Genomic DNA, 19,293 nt, shown 5'->3' with positions numbered 1-19,293 from the left:
AATAAAGTCTGGGGGGAGTGTGCAGCAAACCGACACCAAACCCAAACCCTTGAAATTCTTAGCAGCGTAAAACCACACACTTGAGGTCAGTTCCTGTATCATAAGCATACCTGGGAAGAGCAGGTGCAGTTGTCTTCCAGCTCTGCTCATCTTCTCTTGAGCCTTCCATTATGCTTTCATGAACAATGAAAGCCACTGAATAGAAGATAGTCAGTACAGCTTATCAAAAATAAGACATAGCGTCAGACCAACTGATTAATAAAGCTCTGAATAAAGAGGACACAGACAGTGGTAAACAGAAAATTAACAATTACCAGCTTTTCCACACACCAGGTGGTCTGCAAATACATTCCCTTGAGCAATCAATCGAGAGGCCCCCCCCCCAGAAAAAAAGATGTTTTATTGTCTCAAGTGTTGCAATACAACAAATACAGGATCTGTACAAAGGACACAATAGAGCAAGTTTAAATACAGTCAGGAGAAAGAAGTCCCCATATTCACAGTCCTTGGACATCATCTTATACCAGAACCTGACCCAATTTAAAGATTCACTAAAAAAAAAATAAAAAAAAAAAAAGCCCAAACAAGCTGTTAAAAAATTTAAAGGTCTCCAAAGAGTCTGTGGGTGTACTGTCTTACAGCAGAGGTCATAGGGTATTCTGTGAACGGTCACAATGGCATCTTATTGCCCTCAATGCTGATTTTCACTGCATGGGCCGATCTGCTTTTTTTCCTGATATCTGTGAATTTCCGCATCTGTTTGTCCAGTCGACTCACCCCTTTCTTAGAGGTCCCCTGGAACTTAAAAAATATATCATTAAATAATAAAAACTAATAATTACCACTGAAAAAAAGCAGACATCCCAGAGGTTCAAGAGAAGTGAAGTGATGCATGCGAGGGTAAACCTGCAGGACGGAGCGGGTGAAGCCACTGGTTCCAAAGGGTTGTGTGTGCGTGCACACATCTCCTCCCCACAAAGTGGAGAACACGTTCCCCCAGTTTATATGCTGCACTTATCATAGAATCCCAGACCGGTTTGGTTTGGAAGGGACCTTAAAGACCATCTCACTCCAAGCCCCTGCCACAAAAACATCACACAGGAAAGCTTTCACATACATTACAGGGATTAATAACCATGTTTGTTTGTTAGTTGTTCACATGCCAGGTGAATATAGTTTGGAGTAGTTTTGTATCTCTGTCAGCTGGAGCTCAGTGTCAGAAACAGGCCGCACCACAGTATCTCACATACAGGCTTCTGGGGGTGGGAGGGAGACTTTTAGGCGTGAATGCACTTTAATTAAAGCAGACTGATTTGACCTATTGATTCCAAACTACAACTGATTTTAAAGGTTGCTTATTAGTACTTATAAAGCAAGAGATTCTTGGGAAAAATGGGGTTTGAGGGAAGCAAAAGAAATGCCTAAGCTGACCACACAAGCTATTAGAAGAGTTATTGCATTTTATCCCTCTACTTTAACTGCAAATGAGAAACTGAGATGACAAAGCAGTTATTTTTCACAGTGATTCTATAAAGAAATGCCACGGAAGACAAATAGCAAAGGACTTTCCAAACCACAGCCATTACTTCCTAGAAAGCAATTTCCCCTACCTAGACAACAGAAACAATAAATGATGAAAACATCACACACCTTTTAAGTTTGTGAGAAACAGAGATATCCAGAACATGCTATTTAATACTGGACAAAAACCATCTATTAGAAACTGAAACTCTTGCTCCGTCACTGAGGAAGGTGTGCTCCTGACATACTGGTTTTAAATAAACTGTATTCCTAAAACTGCTCACTATTCATTGAAATTATACCTGGAATGTCACAATGATTTTAAAGAAATTATTTTTTTTAAACAAGTATGAAGGTTAAATTCAACTTTGTGCTAACCTCTTCCTGTCACTATCAGTTGTGGCAGTGCTGCTCACAGAACTGAAATGCAGACCAGAAACTGTCAAAATAATTCCTGCATTGACGGACATCATTGATCAGTCTCCCTCTACGCTGCATTCATAGCAGGGATTGTTATTTCCCTGGTCTGCAGAGGTGTCACACTCTGCCTCCTGCCAAACTCTTCTAAAACCCCACATCATTCAACTTCCTTCAAAGAGCAGATGCAAAAAATACCTTACTTTGTGCCCACAAACGTCAGCCACAGATATCGGTATGCAGTGACGTGAGGTGCTATGCTAAAGGCCAAAATTCCTGTGTGTCAGTTCAGGCGAACCTGGAGAACCTAATTATGTCACAACAGCACTCAAAACCACACATGGTGCAAAGCTACTTTGGAGTACAGGTATTTTCACTAATCACCTGTCATTTGGGGACCCTGAAGCTGTCGAGGCAGGCATCATGGCAGATGTTATGTGCTGCAGCCTATTTTTTCCTGTACAGGTTACCTTTTAGGTCACAGTACAGACGTAAGAAAATACATGGAGAGTTTCCAAGTTCAATGAGCTAGGGTGCACACACTCCTTTCCTATATGTGCAAACTGCCAACAGCTGAAGCACATGCACTGTTCACACCTCCCTTGAGGGATACCTCTCAAACTTGGGGAAGGCAGTGTGTCATGGCTACAGGGGCATCCTGTTGCCTTCAATGCTGAACTTGATGGCCCGATGCACTTTGCTGAGTCGTTTCTGTTCAGCAAACCGTCTCTTGTGTTTTTCCAAGCGACTAATACCTCTCTTAATAGTCCCGGGCTAGAAACAATATCTCAATTAATGCACAAAAGGAGAGAGAACAGCAGAAAGCACAGTAATTATTACTTCTTCCATTTATGTGTGTTCTACCATGTACTCCCCTTTGAAATTAAACTGTACAAGGTAGACGGATGAACCAAATAAGGCAAAGCAAAGGCCTCTACTGAAGCTGTTAATATTTACTGAAACCTCAAAGCTTTCCCAAACAGGAATATCACCAGAAGAATATGATACAAAATCCAGGAGAGGTATCAGAATATCAGCGACACAAAACTGAAGCTTTAGCTCAAAATGCTCTAAAACCAGAGACCTGTAATCAGATTCTCACGCTAGAGAGAAACTCTGGAAGCGTTAACATGAAAATCTCTTTTTGGTTAGAAAATCAAAGATACCCACGTGAAAGTATCTGGTGAGCTGAAAACAGCCCACTTGATAGCAGGACTTACTGTCTATCCAGATTAGAAAAGGCACTTAAACCAACTGCTGAACTGTACAGTAACCATGGCAGTAAAGTGGCAGATTCCCAGGCTTAGTCAGAGACAGCTTTGGCACAGAGTGACAAGGAGAGTCCCGATGCTTACCCTGGAGGACTCCATCTCCACATTCCACTTTGGCCTGACCACATAGTCCTTGTTGGAGGGCATTGGCACCCTTGCACGGGCACAGAACCCAGGATCACCGGGTCTAAGAGCCCTGCGGAAAAAAGATGTGAGTGTTAAAGAAACAAATCTTACACAGACAGAATTACAAGTGATTCAGCATGTTCTACCTCTGAAACACAGCACATAATTAGTGCCTCTAAAGCCTCAAAACAAACTGTGGATAAGTACCACCAAAATACTTCTAACAAAAATCTATTAATTACATAAATAAATAAAATAAGAAAATAAATAAATAATAAAACAACAACAACAAAAAAAATAACCTACTTTTCCTCTCCAGTGAGCACTTTCTCCAGGTCCCTGCGGGGAGTCTGACCACCAGAGCTGTAAGAAAAGCATTTTATAGGCACTTACACATACAGAAAAACAGTGATTTTAAAAGACAGTTAAGTGCGGTAGAAGAAAAGACAGGGGCCGTAACTTGTTATCGTTTTATTTCCCCAGTATTTACACACCGCTTTCATTTTCTTATAGCGTCTTAGGCAGAAAGGATTTCATGTTTCTGCCTGCTGTTCCTACCTGCTCAACCTCCTTCGCTGCGGCATCTGCTCCAAATCTCTCTGTTCCCTCTCTTCTCTTGTCATGCCTTTGTAGTTTGAGGTAAGGCCAAAGATGGGTCGAGACCATTCATCTATTAAAAAGAATAAAACTTGTTAAACACTAGGCCACCAAAGTTTACCTCCAAACCACTCTGGTGCCCAAATACAGCTTTCAAGGTTTATGGCAAATATTTATGCTTCCTTTCAAACAAACACTGACTGCTGAGCCCTTAATATTTCAATGAAATCCAGCCATGTGGACAGTAAGAAAGAGCCTTCATCCATAAATTCTCCTGCTGTTGCCTGCTCTTTTAGAACCTATCTGAGCACTTAGGATCCTGAAGTGTCAGGAACCCCTGCATGCCACAGCAAATGCTGTTTTAGAAATATGCAAAATAGTTCCTGAAAAACATAACAAGTTTATAATCAGTTTTCAGTCCTTCAGGATGGGATGCACTACACATGCACTACAGCTGTTCAAGAAGTAAACTTTCTGTCACCCAAGACCCCTCTGAAGTCTACAGAACAAAAAGTCTCCTGGCAGGACCTTCCTATTTTTCTAGAGTCTACATGACATTTGGACAATTAGCCAAGAGAGAGCCTGGACAAAATAAATGCCATCCTCTGGTTCAAAACAAGAATGAAACAAACAGGAAAAAAGTGTGTGCAGAAGTTAATGTAACAGCATTCATTAAGAGCCCTACAAACAAAGCAATGAAACAGATTAGTGAGATTCCTGTATTGCAGAATTAGTTTTACTACAGATGGTAACAAAACCCATGCAACAGAAAGACTGATGCAGAAATAAAATCATGAGTGAAATATACTGACACAAGGCAAAGGGAGGTTTACATACTGATTAGCTTCCCTGCCATATCCTTGTTAGGTCTCGACTCTTTGGGGTGTTTGTAGAGGTACATCACAGCTCGTCCAATGCCACTGTGCTTCAGTGTCTCTTGGCTCACACTGGGCAGCTGCAAGATGAAAGAAAAGTCAGAAAACATCAAGAAATTATGTCTGAACATTAATGGTGTCACTGAACTTCGCAAACACAGACCAAAATTTACTTTCACAATAAGCTTGAAAAAAAATAGCATTTTTCACTAGGAATGGGTTAAAGAACCAAACACAAAATCCAAGAAATTTTCCATAACATTACTGGGCTTTACACGTAAAATCAAGTAGGTTTCCAGAACTATTTGTTCCAAATGCTTTTTTGCTTATATTGCACAAAAATTCAGTTACGGCCTTCAAAGCACTTTTATAAAGCATTTTATAAAAACTTATATGGAAAAAGCATTCAAGCAATCAGCTTAGCTACAAAGGCTAAAAGTCTACACTGAGTACGATGGGCTTTCTAGTGCACTGCACACTTTAAGAAGCCAGAGAAGAAAACTGACCACAACAGAATAAAACCCAGGGACAGCAAATGATTGTTCACTAAACTTTACACAATAAATCTGAAACAGGTAGGGCCAAATAATTTAAACTCAGGCAGAACTCCTGCAAATTCCTAGCAAGGAGAAATGTATTTCTAGAGCATCAGTCACATAAAGCCAGCTAGCAGTGCTGCAAGGAACATTTTGTTTCTACTTCACTATTAAGACTATGCCATGCTTATTTTATGAACACAGAAAAGACAAATTCAAATGACCAACCACAACGAATGAGCACCGAGAACATACCAAGAAACTAGAAATGCCATAGCACATTACTCCCCAAGAGAGGGCAGAGAACTTAATGTGTGAAGTTCACCTGAGACTCTCAGGAATGTCTTCTGGCCTGCTGGTAGCAGAGCCATTTGCATTGTGGTGAACATGGGTAATATTTTCGTAAGAACCACTAGGTACCTGAAGTTGCCTAGTCAAATTTTTGTTGGGCCTAGTCAAATCTTGCTTTGTGCTAGACAGCATGTCTACAATCTAACACCCATTAAAATGATGCAACTTTTAAAGAAACACATCTGTTTTGCAGTTTGCTTCCGTGTGTATTTCCCTGCACACTGGCAGCAGCTACAGTACGTTTATCATAGCATCACAGAACCAGCTAGGTTGGAAAAGACCTTTAAGATCAGCAAGTATTTTCCTAAAGCACACAACTTTAACACCATAGAGAAGCCACAAATGAAGTATGGTTAAAAGTCAGTTTCAAACCTCTTGCAGGATCTTCAGAAGCTCCTCTCGTATCTTTAATGCTGGCAGACTTCGGTCTGGAAGGGGAGAAAGCCACTCTTTGATGGCAGACATAACACCACTATCGATGAAAGTCTCTTTGAGGTCCTGCCTAGCAAATTTCAAATAAAGAGAAGCCAGAAAGTCACATAACACATCAAACTCTTAAGATGTGATGCTCCTTCAGCACGACTGTGCACTTGAGTTTGTTTCATGTTAAATTAACAGGTAAAACTACACAGAATTTTAGGGTTTTGAGGCCACCTCACTCCAGCATTTACTGGGAAAAAGAAATGTTTCACTGCATGCTTAGTACAATGGCAGTGTCACTCCCTGAATTCTACCAAATTCCCAATATTCCCAAAGACGATAATTAACTGGGAGAATGACAACTCACTTTTTAAGATGCATAACTACAGTTGGTAGCAAAGTTAATTTCTTTAGTGCTGGTTTCTTTTGTGTATTCAGCTGTCGATCCTCCTGTGGGGAGTTAGAGAATCAGCACAAGTTAATCGAAAGAGGAAATCAGCAACTCTCACAGTTAATTATTTACAGGAAAGAGATTAGCCCATTAAATGAGAAGTGCAACTTTGGCAGGATCGCACTAACTTTGTGCTCTGCTCCAACTTCCTACAACACATTTACGAACTCCCAAAACACATTTATGACTCCTCCTAAAAAAGGGTCCTCACCTTAGTCAACATTCTCCTTAAAAATCATACTTGGAGATTCCCCCTAAAATTAATTATTTCTCTTTTTTCCCTTAGTTCATGATTTAGGCTGATTGCAGTAAACTGGACTAGTCCTCCACACTAGCTATGCATAAATAACGTAGAAACTTCGTTAGTAAAATCTAACCTGAACAACAGAAAAACAGCTAACCAAAACACTGGGATGCAAGAAAACAGCTGTTCACTTCAGCTAAGAATGTAATTGGATAACCTAGAGGTTTACCATGAAGCATGGTGCACGTAACATGAAAGCACACAAGTGTGCATCATGTGCTAAAACAAAGTCTGGGTTTCAAAGTGACTATCATCCAAGGACATAATGTCACTATCTGTTCAGTACTTGGGCTCCCCTATCAGAGACCCATTACAATCAAGAGATTTCCTGTAGAATGGAACTGGATTTTACAGTGTCTTTGGAGCCTAGATAACTCACCTCAGCAGCTTCATTCATCTTCACAATCATAGCACTGACTACATCATCCGCATCGCTAATGAAAGTTCCACCATCACGGTTTCGTCTACGCTTCCCACTCATACTCTTCTTTCGCTGCAGCATCATGTCAAAATCTGACATGAAGTCCATACTGAAATGCAAGAAGAGAGTTTGCTGATGGTCAGAAAGGGTTGATCTTTCTGTCTTTGTAAGAAATAACATTGTATTTCTGTAGCCAATTTTTCCAAACTTCTCCAATAAATCTAAAAGCATTGTCTCAATGTCCCTGAAAGATAATTAGTTATCCTCAGTATACAAACTGGGAAACTAGCAAAGGGCTTCAGTGGCTCCAAGATGCCCTCAGAAGTCTGCAAGACCTGGATGAAATAGCTAACGACATACACACATATAATATCCAAGGTTCAAAATGTGCCAAAGATATCACTGAAGCTGACAAGGATTTAGCTTTCCTACACCTGCAATACACTGTTCTGATGCTATTGAAACAGACGGAAAGGAAAACAGGACACACACTGATTGCAAGTCTTGCCATACCTTATCCCTTACACCAGCAGAGAAACACATTTGATTCCAATATTGTACTGTCAGAAGTAGAATTAGATGCTTGTTTGATTAAACATTAATTTCACTCAGGTTTTGATGTGAAACATCAAATACTGTTCTCTGAAGCAGCAGCACAGGTAATCTGCTTTGGACTGTCAAGTGACCAAACCACTAGTTGAGAGAGAACCTTCTAATATAATTTCTGAGAAGACACTTTATGTAGAAACATAGACCCATGCCTTTCTAAACTATGAAGTCTAGCCAGCCTTTGAAAGAAACCCTTCACTAAAATCTTGCATTTGTTATTAGCAAAGGAGCACGTAACATATTGACTCACTGCTTCCCTCTTTTGATGTTATCATCAGAGTCTGATTCATCAGCTGTTTCCTTCATGTCTGCATCACCCTTCTCTTCCTCCAAATCTTCCTGGTTAAAACCCTGATGGGTAAAGACAGTGAAAAATCAGCGTATGGATTAAGACCAAGCATCTACTCAGGCATCCTGACACCAACACTCAAAAAGCTTCAGACAGGCATGCACAAGATCTAGAAGAGGAACACAGGCTTCATAATTCCACCTGTGACTTTCACAACAATAACTCTCATAACATTTGTAAATGTTATTTAACCCAAACACTATCTCACTGAGTCCAGCAGGTACAAAGCTTCCCCTGCGATACAGCATACACATTCCCATGAAGATAAGATCTAGCAAGTGAACAAAAGACATCTACAGTAACACTTACTGTGAATTCCTCTTCTTCCTCATCACCAGATTCTCCAAAAATATCTGCAATCAAGTTCCTGCAAAGGTAACAGCAACATTTATCTATTTAGACTGCAACATTAGGTGTGCATTTTCTGCAACATTTCCAATGACTCTGGAGATCCACCTTTCATTCTACCACCTACTACTGACATTCCTCTTGACACCACCAATGAAGGTGGACAATCATTCCCAGGGTGGGATTCATCCATTCTCCATTCATGATGAGTCCTACTATCTGCAACCCTGAAGGAATTCATACCCCAGAAGCACTTACTCTTGTTCATTTCCAGATTCACTTTCACTGCCAAATAGATCTTTCTCCTCTTTTTTCTTCCCAGCATTTTCTTTTCTTTCTTCTTCTTCTTCCTCACTATCTGATACAACATTTTTCTTCCTTTTGTCAGATTTCTCTGAAGCAGCATCGCTATCTGATTCTTCAACATCAGAAAGGATTCGTACTTTTTTAGCAGCTGCCAACAGAAAGGGTCATTACTACATGTCCTAGTAACAGGTGACAACTGGTACTCTCCAAAAACTATTCTCGCAAATTTGATTTGGACAAGAAGGAAGCTGATCAGCATTCCAACACAAAAGCATTGCCACCTCTTAACAAACATACACACTCTAAAATGTTTAATTTCATCAGTAATTGCAGTTTCCATATACCACACCTATCCACAAGAACTTGTCATTTCAAAACTGACTCTCATCCCCAATATATGAATGGAAAATAAACCCAAAAAAAGGTACCAAAAAAAACACAGGAAAAAATCACTAGAGAAAGAGTAGAGTCTCTAACAAAGTACAGAAACAACAGAAATGATCAACAGATGCCAGTACAAAGCAAGATCACTGCAGCTTTACTTCTATTAGACCTACTTACTAATCAAAAGCATTAGATACACATTCACACAGAAATGCAGTTAGAACAACAGCCTCTACAAATGAAGTTCTGCTCTAACCCCAAGTTTCCTTTATGGTTTATCTATTTTTATAAATTTATATTAATCTTAAATGCTTTCTTCACATAAAACCAGTGATTTACCTCTAACATGCTACTTGTCACATCACATGTCTATTTTCACACTATAGTTCCTTACGTGTTTTCTCGTCATCCTCACTGTCAGAAAGGATAGCGGTTTTCCTCTTCACCGTCTTCTCCTCCTCTTTCTCTTCCTCATCACTGTCAGATATTTTTCGTCTCTTAGGAGCTTCCTCTTCACTGTCAGAGGCCTGAAATCCTTCCCTTATGTGTTCGTTATCTGAATGATGAGAATCATTCTGCACCTCCTCCTTCCTGTCCTCTGCATCACTATCCTCAGACTCTATTTCTTGTTTGTGTCTGGAAACATCCTCACTCTCCGAGTCGCTAGCCGGCTGTTTGCGCAGCTCCTCACTCTCCGAATCACTGGCTGGCTGCTTGCGGAGCTCCTCACTCTCTGAGTCACTGGCTGGCTGCTTGTGCAGCTCCTCACTGTCTGAGTCGCTGGCCGGCTGCTTGTGTGATTCCTCATTTTCAAAGTCACTACTGTGATCCCTGTGAGGCTCCCCATTTTCAGAGTCACTTGCTCGATGATTTAAGGCATCTTCATTTTCAGAGTCACTTATATGCCGATTTGGACAGTCCTCAGTGTCTGAATCACTGTCTTTCCCTCCATGAGCTGCTTCATTGTCTGAATCACTTACATTGTGATTTGGAGGCTCTTCGTTATCTGAGTCACTGTCTTTTTGCCTTGGGATATCTTCATTTTCAGAGTCTGTCATGTGGGGCTCTCCCATTCGTCCATCATCTTCTCCATCACTGTGCTCATTCTGAAAGAGAAAAATAATCTCAGGCAACTAAGCAAAAAAACCCTTAAGTATACAAAAAACCTTCTGAATTTTTGCTTATCCTTCCTCTAATTTCATTACCCAAGGTACTGTAAAGTAAAATATTTTCTACACAGAAATAATCATGAGACAATTTGCATCAAAGCACTGTCAAATACTTCAGATCAAGAAAAATGTTAGGCTGTCCACCCTGCAGCTCAAGCATATGTTGAGAATGGCTGACAGAATTTAAAGAACACTCGAGCAAACATTTCTAAGAAGAATCCAGTTCCTCGAGGGTAAATGCCTAGTGCTTTTATTTTAAAAAGTCAGGCCTTCAAAGTTGCTTAGTCCAAATCCCCCGTAATAAGCAAGAAATAGGATGTCCCACTTGTCATTTTAAGATCTCAAAAAGGATGGTTTTCGCACAAAATACATTTTACTGAAACTGCACATGTACTGCTTTACAAGTGAAGCTCAAAAGAGCTTGCACCCTTTCCTTCTTTGCCAAGGAAATCTATTTAGGCAAATGTCAAGACCAAAAGCCTACCAAAAAAAGAGGAATAGTTTTAGTCAGACCTTCCAGGATATTACTGTTAACTAGTTTTGTGTTTCAATGCTGTTTCAAAGAAAGAAAGAACAGATTCAATGTTTCTTCCCATTAAGCTGATAGCTCCTGTGCCTGTTCAGACACCCCAGATAACCTATGCACAAATACAGCAGTCGTCTTAAAACTCCAGAATTTAAACACAATCCTTTCAGTCTTTTTCTACACAAAAAAATACTAAGCCAATGCGCCATTCCTGGAAAAACCTTCCACAAGCCACCTGTCAATATCATTACTGAAAACGTCTTGTTTTATTTTTCCTCCAACATCTAATTTCTACTCCGGGGGGGGGGGGGGGATCTCAATTGCATCTACCTGAGAAAACAGAACTTGATTCTTGAACACTTGTGTCACTAGTGTCACTAACTCAGTACACTTCTCACACTCACAGTCACAATAATCCCATTTGCAACTGAAAAGAACAATACTGTAAAAGAAACTTCCTTTCTACATGCTCAACTCCACTCTTCAACCAGGCTTTCCTTAGGAGTGATTTTGTCTCAGCTACAGACTCCTTCCACTAGCATATTTGCAAAGTGAGTATTTATTGTCCTAGGGGCTACTTTAAGACCCGCATGTCCTGGAGCTTCTCAGTCTTTTTTGTCAGCAATTTAATTTCCTTGGAAAGATGGACAGGCTACCTATATTTTCTATTGTTAGAGCCATACAAAATAATGCAGGTGTATCTATCCTATAACAAACAATACTATTGATCTTTAAAATGTATGATTAAGAAGAGATTTTAAACAAAATAAATTTCAATTTGCTTTTAGGAACTACTCCCTCCAGAATTACATTAAGTGTTAAATAACATGGCTTTTTAACATTTTGGACCTTGGGCGTTTATTCCCTTGGCTGGCACTCAGTAAAGTAGTAACTTCTAAATCAGTGAAAAATCACTAACAGAAAGTGATTGCACAATGGAAAAAAATAGGGACTACAGATTTTGAAAACATGCACTTCAAATACAACTTCACTATTTCCATGTTACTTAATGCTGGCTACACAACAGCTGCTGTGACAATGTGAGCAAGTTCTCTCTACTGCTTGCCCCGTCTCTAAAGCAATGCTAGTATTTTAAATCATGCTGGTGCTATTATTCAGTATTTCTCATTTCTTCTTACAGAAAGGAAACATGGTTCTATTAAAACCTGAATGTGAAATTTTAAAGAATTGAAGACTAAGGAATTACAGAACTAAGGATGACCACACACACACTCAACTGCTCTCAGCTTGTTATGAGATACACTTTTTTTCCATACCAAAGTATTAATTCAATGGCTCTCTGCTGCCCAGTACCTCTCATGTAAACTAACAATGTGTGTATGTGGTGTATTTTCTCTGACTGTATTATTTAAAGAAAACTGCAGTTGCAAAGAGAACAGGAAACAGATTTGACAGCAGTTTTACAGGTCAGGCTATTGAGAAGTACTTAAATGCAGAAGTCTACACCGAAGTTGTATTTCTAATAACATGAATTCTTTAATCCTTATTCTCCTACTATATAATTTTTGGTGGGTTGGTCTGTCATGTCTTGATTTCAGATGGCTATGCTGATAATTATGTTAGCAGTACTAAGGGATTTAACTACACAAACCCAAGGAAAACAATACAAATCCTATTGTTTAAACTATAAGGCTCATCACCTTCCAGATTGGCAGTCCAGAAAGTCTTCACCGAACAGGTAAACAGAACTAAAAAAATAACTGGAACTCATAATGATTCTTAAATGCTTCTAAGGTCAGAAGTGCGGCTGCAGGTTATATGTCCTCCTATGCAGAATGTATTACTAAATTAGGAAATTCCAATGCAAAGTGCTTCATAAAGAAGTCATTACAATTATACAACATTATTACTGAAGCAGTTTACAATACACTAAATCTCTAATCTGTTACTGCAAACTGACAAACTCCTGAGAACGAAGATGTTTGGGGACAGAGAGCAGACATGCATCCTAATAGCTCACACTGCCATTACACACTGCTCTGCACCGCAGAATTCCAGTGGTTACAGCAGTTGAACTCTCCTGTGATACAATCACCTACAGAAGAATCACAGATGATAAAAGTGTCCCTACACAGACTTGGCAGACAGCACCATTTACTCTAGTCCTGAGTATGGAAAGCTCAACCAGAGATAACCCAAAAAGCACAGTTATCTTGGTCAAGTCAGTGCACAGTGCAGAAAGGTGACACACTCTACCTCAGACTCAGCACATTAACATAACTGAGCACCTTCTGAAGCAGAGATGACGTGCTCAGAGCCTATACAGGACAGGTCCTGTCCACAGCCATCAGTGCAAAGGTCTTCTGAATACAATTAATGAAACTCTGAATGTTTTGGAATTTCCTTGATATAAAAAGTACATGCAACTTTACAGTAAGAGGACTTAAATTCTGCAGGATAGTCTAACACCACTTATTTTTTTACTAGTTCGTCTCTAAAAAGATGCTCTCAAAGAAGTCAAGGATGTCATTTTGGAATTTTCTACTTTTCCAAATACTTAATTAAAAGATCAGACATCCCCAAAAATAAGTAGGTCTCAGGTAATTGCTACTGCATTTTTCTCTAATTCCTTTGCTTTCTTTTCTTCCTCCTCTTTATCTATAAACATTTTAATTTGAGATGTCCTTTTATTTTTTTAACTGAAAGAATTCTATAACATGAGGCTTTAGTACAGTATAAAGTCAAGAACATAAAAACCAAATTTACAGTGTTATTCTTCTACACAAAAATTTCAGTTAGCAAGTAGTTTATATGATCAACATGCAGCCACTTTTAAGAGGTACTACTCTGACACTTCACGAAGTTGAACAAAATTGACCCATCCACTACAACCTCATGAATGATAACTGTTAAACTAAGGCATACATAACCATCACAGGCAGATCAGCGAGTTTATCTTATTTTCATAAATGTAGGTTTCTTAACAGTCACAGTCAAACCATAACTTAATTCATGAAGACAGCAACGACTTGGTGAAAGCATAAGGATCTAAGTCATTAAAGATTTCCATATGAGCCTGACTTGTAGAAACACTGTAAACATGATTTCATATTCATTACTGTACTAAACCTACATGTTATCTAATTCTATTTGTCTAAAGCAGAACTGGTAAGGACATCAAGAAAAACATTTATAGATAAAGTGGGACTGGGGGAAGGAAAGCCAGAAAAGAATTGTGGAAAAGAAAAACCCACATACCTGAGACCTACATAAGTAATTCCTCAGGATTCCCCTTTTCTTTAAAGTTAAGGACCTGAAAAAAAAGTTTGAAAGTTTAAAACTTCAGTTCTTCACATCCAAATTCTAAATTAGAGACGAAATAGTAATTAAATAGACTTAACTGATTAGGCTGTCTCAAAGGTTTTACTACATTTGAGTGTCATTCCTCCCACATATTCCTAAAGATGAAGGAAATACGAGGATGAGAGAATATTTAGGGTAAATAGTATGATAAATCACTGAAAGCTACTCATTTCAGTGACAGCTGCTCCACGTTACTGCATTTTGAATTTGATGTAGGGAAAATTAAGTATGTAAGACTTCATAACAAACCAAAATACTCAAATGCTTATGATTTAAACTGAATGAAATAAAGCACTAAGGTTTGAAGGTTTACATTTACTACTGGACAGAAAAGTATTTTAGTTTGGGGTTTTACTCTGATTAAATGTATTTTTCTTATTGCATCTCTGGAGTATTTTATCTCCATAGAGATATTCAACAGCCATCATAGAATGAAGCCTTTAAAATAATGCAGGCACATGAAGAAGATCATTTAAAGCTGGTAACAGGTGACAGTACTTTCTGGTTATTTAAATCTGAAAAAGACATGCTGAAGACTTAAGTACCAGCCAGCTCCCTGGTCTTCAGATCAGATTTCCAGCTACTCTGCCATGGTAAGTAAAATTAAAATCCCAAAGGAGTAAAGAACAATGACCAAGTTTTCATACACAGCAGAAAAAGCTTAATATTACTGAAGCAGCAACATAACTCTCCATGCACTCATTGCCTTTTTCCATTAAAACAGAATTACTAAATTCATTTGAAAGACAGTTGTTCCTCCCATGCTGAAAAAACATTTTCTCCCACACTGAAATCCTGACTGTCACAATAAGAAATGCTGCCTCACACCAAATCAATTTCTTCCACCTTTAAGAAAAAGTACCTCCAAACATGCTTTACACTCGAACCATAGAATAGTTAGGGTTGGAAAGGACTTTAAGATCATCTAGCTCCAACCCCCTGCCATAGGCAGGGACACCTCACACTAAACCATCTCACCCAAGGCTTTGTTCAACCTGGCCTTGAACGCTGGCAGGGATAGAGCATTCACAACTTCCTTGGGCAACCCAATCCAATGCCTCACCACCCTTAGTGTAAAGAACTTCTTCCTCATATCTAACCTAAACTTCCCCTGTTTAAGTTTTAACCCATTACCCCTTGTCTTGTCACTACAGTCCCTAATGAAGAGTCCCTCCCTAGCACCCCTACAGGCCCCCTTCAGATACTGGAAAGCTGCTATGAGGTCTCCACGTAGCCTTCTCCTTTCCAGGCTGAACGTAACTTTGCACAGCTCATAAACCACTGCTTAGAATTTCAAACCCCAAAAGTTCATCTTCTTGCAACCGAGTATAACAATATGAAACAAAACAGTGAATGCTATTACAGCAATTGAAAAGAAAAATAAAAAGACCCTATTCTACACATTGGCCAAGGGACTATGTGACACATTTCTTGCTGGAGGTTAACTTTTGCCAGACAAGACCCTTAAAAACAACTGAATAAATACGTAAGTCTTAATTAGGAGAAAACGCCTCTTTAAACAAGAACAAGAAATTTATTTATAAAAGAATAATCTTTATCTAGATAAAGTTCCAGGAGTACCTCTGAATGGTGCCCTACACTTCCATTCTCAGATCCAGAATGCTGCTCATTTGCTTCCTCTTCCACATCAGATCCCGAATCTCGCTCGTCTTGCACTGGAGTAGCTCCACCATCATCTACTCCAAAGTTAAGAAAAGAAAAATAAACCTCAGCGACATCTTCCAGTGTTTAAAAGAGCACTCACAGTGACGATGAACAGACAGCACTACAGTCAGACCCTCGTTCTAACAGTCTCTGGCTCTGTAATACAGGGAAACGAATGCTATATACTGGGAAGGTTCGGCACACACCTACCACACCCCCACCCCCCCAAAAAATACCACAAAACTACTCAGAACACGCACGCCAGCAGCGACTGACCAAAACACCGAACTAATACCAAGGCTGTGCTGAGATCACAGCAGCCGTGCCAGCCCCCCGATGTCACCCAACCCTTCCAAAGCCGACTGCACACTACCGCCGGGGGGGAGGCGGCCCGGCCCGGCGTACCCTCCGTGGGGCGGCCACCGAGCCGGCGTACCGGGCACGGCTCCGCCGCCTCTAGCGCCACACCACGGTGAGCGCAAACGGCCGCTGGAGCCGGCAGCGGCCGCCAGGCAGAGGGTGCAGGCCGATATCCCCGCGGTGCTCGCCGTGCACAGCACCCTCCCTTCCAGGGCCCAGCGCTCCGGGCGTCCCTCCCGCGGGGAACGCTCTCGCACCGCTACCTGACTGGTCCCCGCCGTAGTACTCGCTCTCCATGGCGAGCCGCCGGCCCAGCCTCCCCGCCTCGGCCCCGCGGGCTGGCGGCGGGGCAAAGCCCCCAGCGCAGCGCTCGCCACTAGGGCCCGCCGCCGCCTTCCGCCGGCCTCCGAGCCACAGGCCCAAGATGGCGTCTCTCCGCCGAACGGCCGGCAACCGCAGCTGCGCATGCGCGAGGAACGGCCATTCCCCCTTCCCCACGCGACCCTGGGGCTGGGGGAGGATCTCGCGAGGCTTCAGCGAAGACGGGCCGCCAGGGGGCGCTGCGCGGCTCTGCCGGGGCCGCACGGTGTTACCTGCTGTGGTATAGAGTGTGATTGCGGGCAGCAAACAGGAAAGGTGGGGTTTTTCCAGCCCCTAACCGTGTGTTTGCATTGTTTTCTAGGAAACAGGTTGGTTTTAGCTTCGTAACTGAAGTGCTGGGGGAATGGAAGGAGCCTTCGATCAAAAAAGAAAAGGCTGCTTTGAGCCCCTGTGTCGACATGGGAGACAAGCAGCTGTACAGGAGTGAAAACGGGTGTTATTTTAATAAGGATATGTCCCTGTGTGGGACATGTGGGAGCTTCCAAGAGACTAAAACCCCAGGAAATGTTATATCACTGCTTAAACCCGCACCCATGAACCACACAAGAGAGACCCTGCATCTCCCTTCGCCCAGTAAGAGGCACAATGCTTCCCACGCTGATAAAGGATGTGAGATCAAGAGTTCCATCTCCTGACATGGATAGGAAAGATTTTACCCTTTAAGTAACGGGATTTCCTCTGCTCCCTGCAAATCAAGTTAGAATATTGTGAGTCTCTGCAAGAAGGCAGCAGGGTAAAAACCAGAGTCTAGGCGAGCTACACGCGTGGGCTCTGGACGCTGCAATGGGGTCAACAGATATATGTCGCTACTGGCCAAAGGGGGGACTCATGGCTAGCCATGGAAACTGAGGGCTAGTTGTCTCACCGCATTTAGACTGCCCTAGCTAGAGCTGTGGTTCAACCTAGTTCATGTGTGGGTGGTTCCTCCACATTTAACCTTCAGAATCAGCTGAAAGTTAGGGCTGAATTCCTGGGTAATTGCTGACTTCCAGAGAAGACACGGGTAGAACAGCCTGTGTCTTCCTCAGGAATTATTCTGTTCTGTTTTAGTAACCTCTATCCGCTGAGCAGTTGCATTATTCAATCATTTGGCACGCCTACGTTGTGTCAGTAGAGGATTACTAGAAATCACTTCTGTCATCAATGCGTTATTTTGAAATGGCAAGCCTAATAAATGCATATGCTGCTGGTTTCCTGACTCTCTTCTTGTTCGATGCCAGATAACACATCTTCATTTTCTCAGAGGTAGAGGTTAACATGTGACAAGTAGAAAACTGTTGAGGCAGTGTCATTTGGGGCATTAGTAAACAGCAGCGGTTTTTTAGAACCCAACATGCTCCACTTCTGTTCAGGGACATCAAAATTTGATAAGTTGAGAACCCTGGGCAAAGTGAGTCATTCTTTCTTCTGTGCTAGAGGCACTTTAGAATGGATGGCAGAGAGGTTAAGCCATTATTAACACACTCCAGGAGCAAGCACAGCTATAATGCAGGGAGTTCAGTGTACCATGTTAAATACAGCTGAACTCTCTGAACAGAGTCATTACTCAACATCTCCTACAGCGTTCCACTTGGAGGAAGTGGCAGTGGATCTAATTCTTGGATACAATCCTATGTTAGCAAAAATGCAGAACACACGCACACATCCTGAAAGCAGCATACATAAAACATATAGAGAATGTCTCTGTTTACAGCTCTACAGGACTTTTCCAGGTAGCCCCAAAGGTTGCTTAGTGATCCTCAGGATGGGACTCTTAATGGTATCATTCCCTTTCTTCCTGCTTCTGTATGACTTTTATTGCTTTTAGCTCTTCACACTGCATGGTTTCACTTAGATCTTTTCTGGGAGGAGCAGGCACATGTGCCAGTGTGTGATGGGAGGCTCCCATTCTTTCACTTACCTGACTTCATAAAGAAACGTAATGGCTTTGTACAGCTGACTAAATAGAAGGCAGTATGACAACTTTAGTGTCACTCATTACAACACAACAAATAAAGTTCTCTGCAGACAAAGCACTGAGGTAGGAAATAACAGGTGGGGGTAAGAGAAAACAATGGACAAGGGGAAGCATAGCTAGGAACTAACAACAAAAAATATATTGAAGAATGTGTACCAAGGTATCTGGAAGTTGTACCAAGGTGCCCAGAAAACACAGAAACCTATCACATAAATAAAGTTCTGAGCAGGATCAGAGTATGATGGTAACCTTCCTTGGAAATCAGTCATATACAAATGAGTGTCATGTTCTGCAAGGGTGGCAAGATACTGTACAATTCCAGCTGCACTGAGGCTGCACTGATGAGAGAACAGAGAATTGCTGCATCTATTGGGAGAGGAAGGAGGCACAAAGAGGTTCCTAACTTATGAATTCCCATCTTTCTAAAAATAGACTTCCTAACCCTGAGCCTAGTCCTGTGACATCTTACGTGCACCACAGAGGGTGGGGTGCACCTCGGTCTTAAGCAACCTCACCTCAGCAATGCTGAATAATTGGGCATTGATTCTGACCATTATTTTGCAGGGGACGTGTGTGCACACTAGTGTGCATGCTTGTGTGCACATGTCTTTGTCCCTCGTGAGCC

The 19,293-nt window shown here is 41.2% G+C and overlaps 1 protein-coding gene and 1 long non-coding RNA gene across 7 annotated transcripts; one reads left to right on the top strand and one right to left on the bottom strand.

The window, feature by feature from the left end:
* Window positions 1-252: 252 nt before the first annotated feature.
* IWS1 (interacts with SUPT6H, CTD assembly factor 1) lies at window positions 253-16,755 on the bottom strand. 6 transcript variants are annotated; one of them, XM_062634735.1, is made up of 15 exons: window positions 15,887-16,002; window positions 14,344-14,400; window positions 14,201-14,255; window positions 9,681-10,392; window positions 8,855-9,050; window positions 8,558-8,615; window positions 8,150-8,250; window positions 7,249-7,399; window positions 6,482-6,564; window positions 6,067-6,196; window positions 4,770-4,887; window positions 3,894-4,005; window positions 3,642-3,698; window positions 3,294-3,405; window positions 253-801 (listed from the first exon to the last, which is right to left on the bottom strand). In XM_062634735.1, exons 4-15 carry the CDS (start codon window positions 10,357-10,359, stop codon window positions 670-672), a joined length of 1,929 nt encoding a protein of 642 aa, XP_062490719.1. In that variant the 5' UTR covers window positions 10,360-10,392; window positions 14,201-14,255; window positions 14,344-14,400; window positions 15,887-16,002; the 3' UTR covers window positions 253-669. The 6 variants fall into 6 exon arrangements, with proteins under 6 accessions (XP_062490719.1, XP_062490717.1, XP_062490714.1 ...); XM_062634732.1 differs by lacking the exons at window positions 14,201-14,255; window positions 14,344-14,400 and adding exons at window positions 2,552-2,712; window positions 16,594-16,755 and having other exon boundaries at window positions 658-795; XM_062634731.1 differs by lacking the exons at window positions 14,201-14,255; window positions 14,344-14,400 and adding exons at window positions 2,552-2,712; window positions 16,594-16,755 and having other exon boundaries at window positions 663-801.
* LOC134172023 (uncharacterized) lies at window positions 16,330-17,909 on the top strand. The gene is made up of 2 exons (XR_009967804.1): window positions 16,330-16,442; window positions 17,013-17,909. It is a non-coding gene; the product is annotated as an uncharacterized LOC134172023 (long non-coding RNA).
* The last annotated feature ends 1,384 nt before the right edge of the window (window positions 17,910-19,293 follow it).

Source organism: Pezoporus occidentalis, unplaced genomic scaffold, assembly GCF_034315485.1.
Source record: "Pezoporus occidentalis ecotype Australia unplaced genomic scaffold, CSIRO_AGI_Poc_V1 ctg438, whole genome shotgun sequence".
Taxonomy (NCBI): domain Eukaryota; kingdom Metazoa; phylum Chordata; class Aves; order Psittaciformes; family Psittacidae; genus Pezoporus; species Pezoporus occidentalis.
This window is presented reverse-complemented; position numbering and strand designations above follow the sequence as displayed.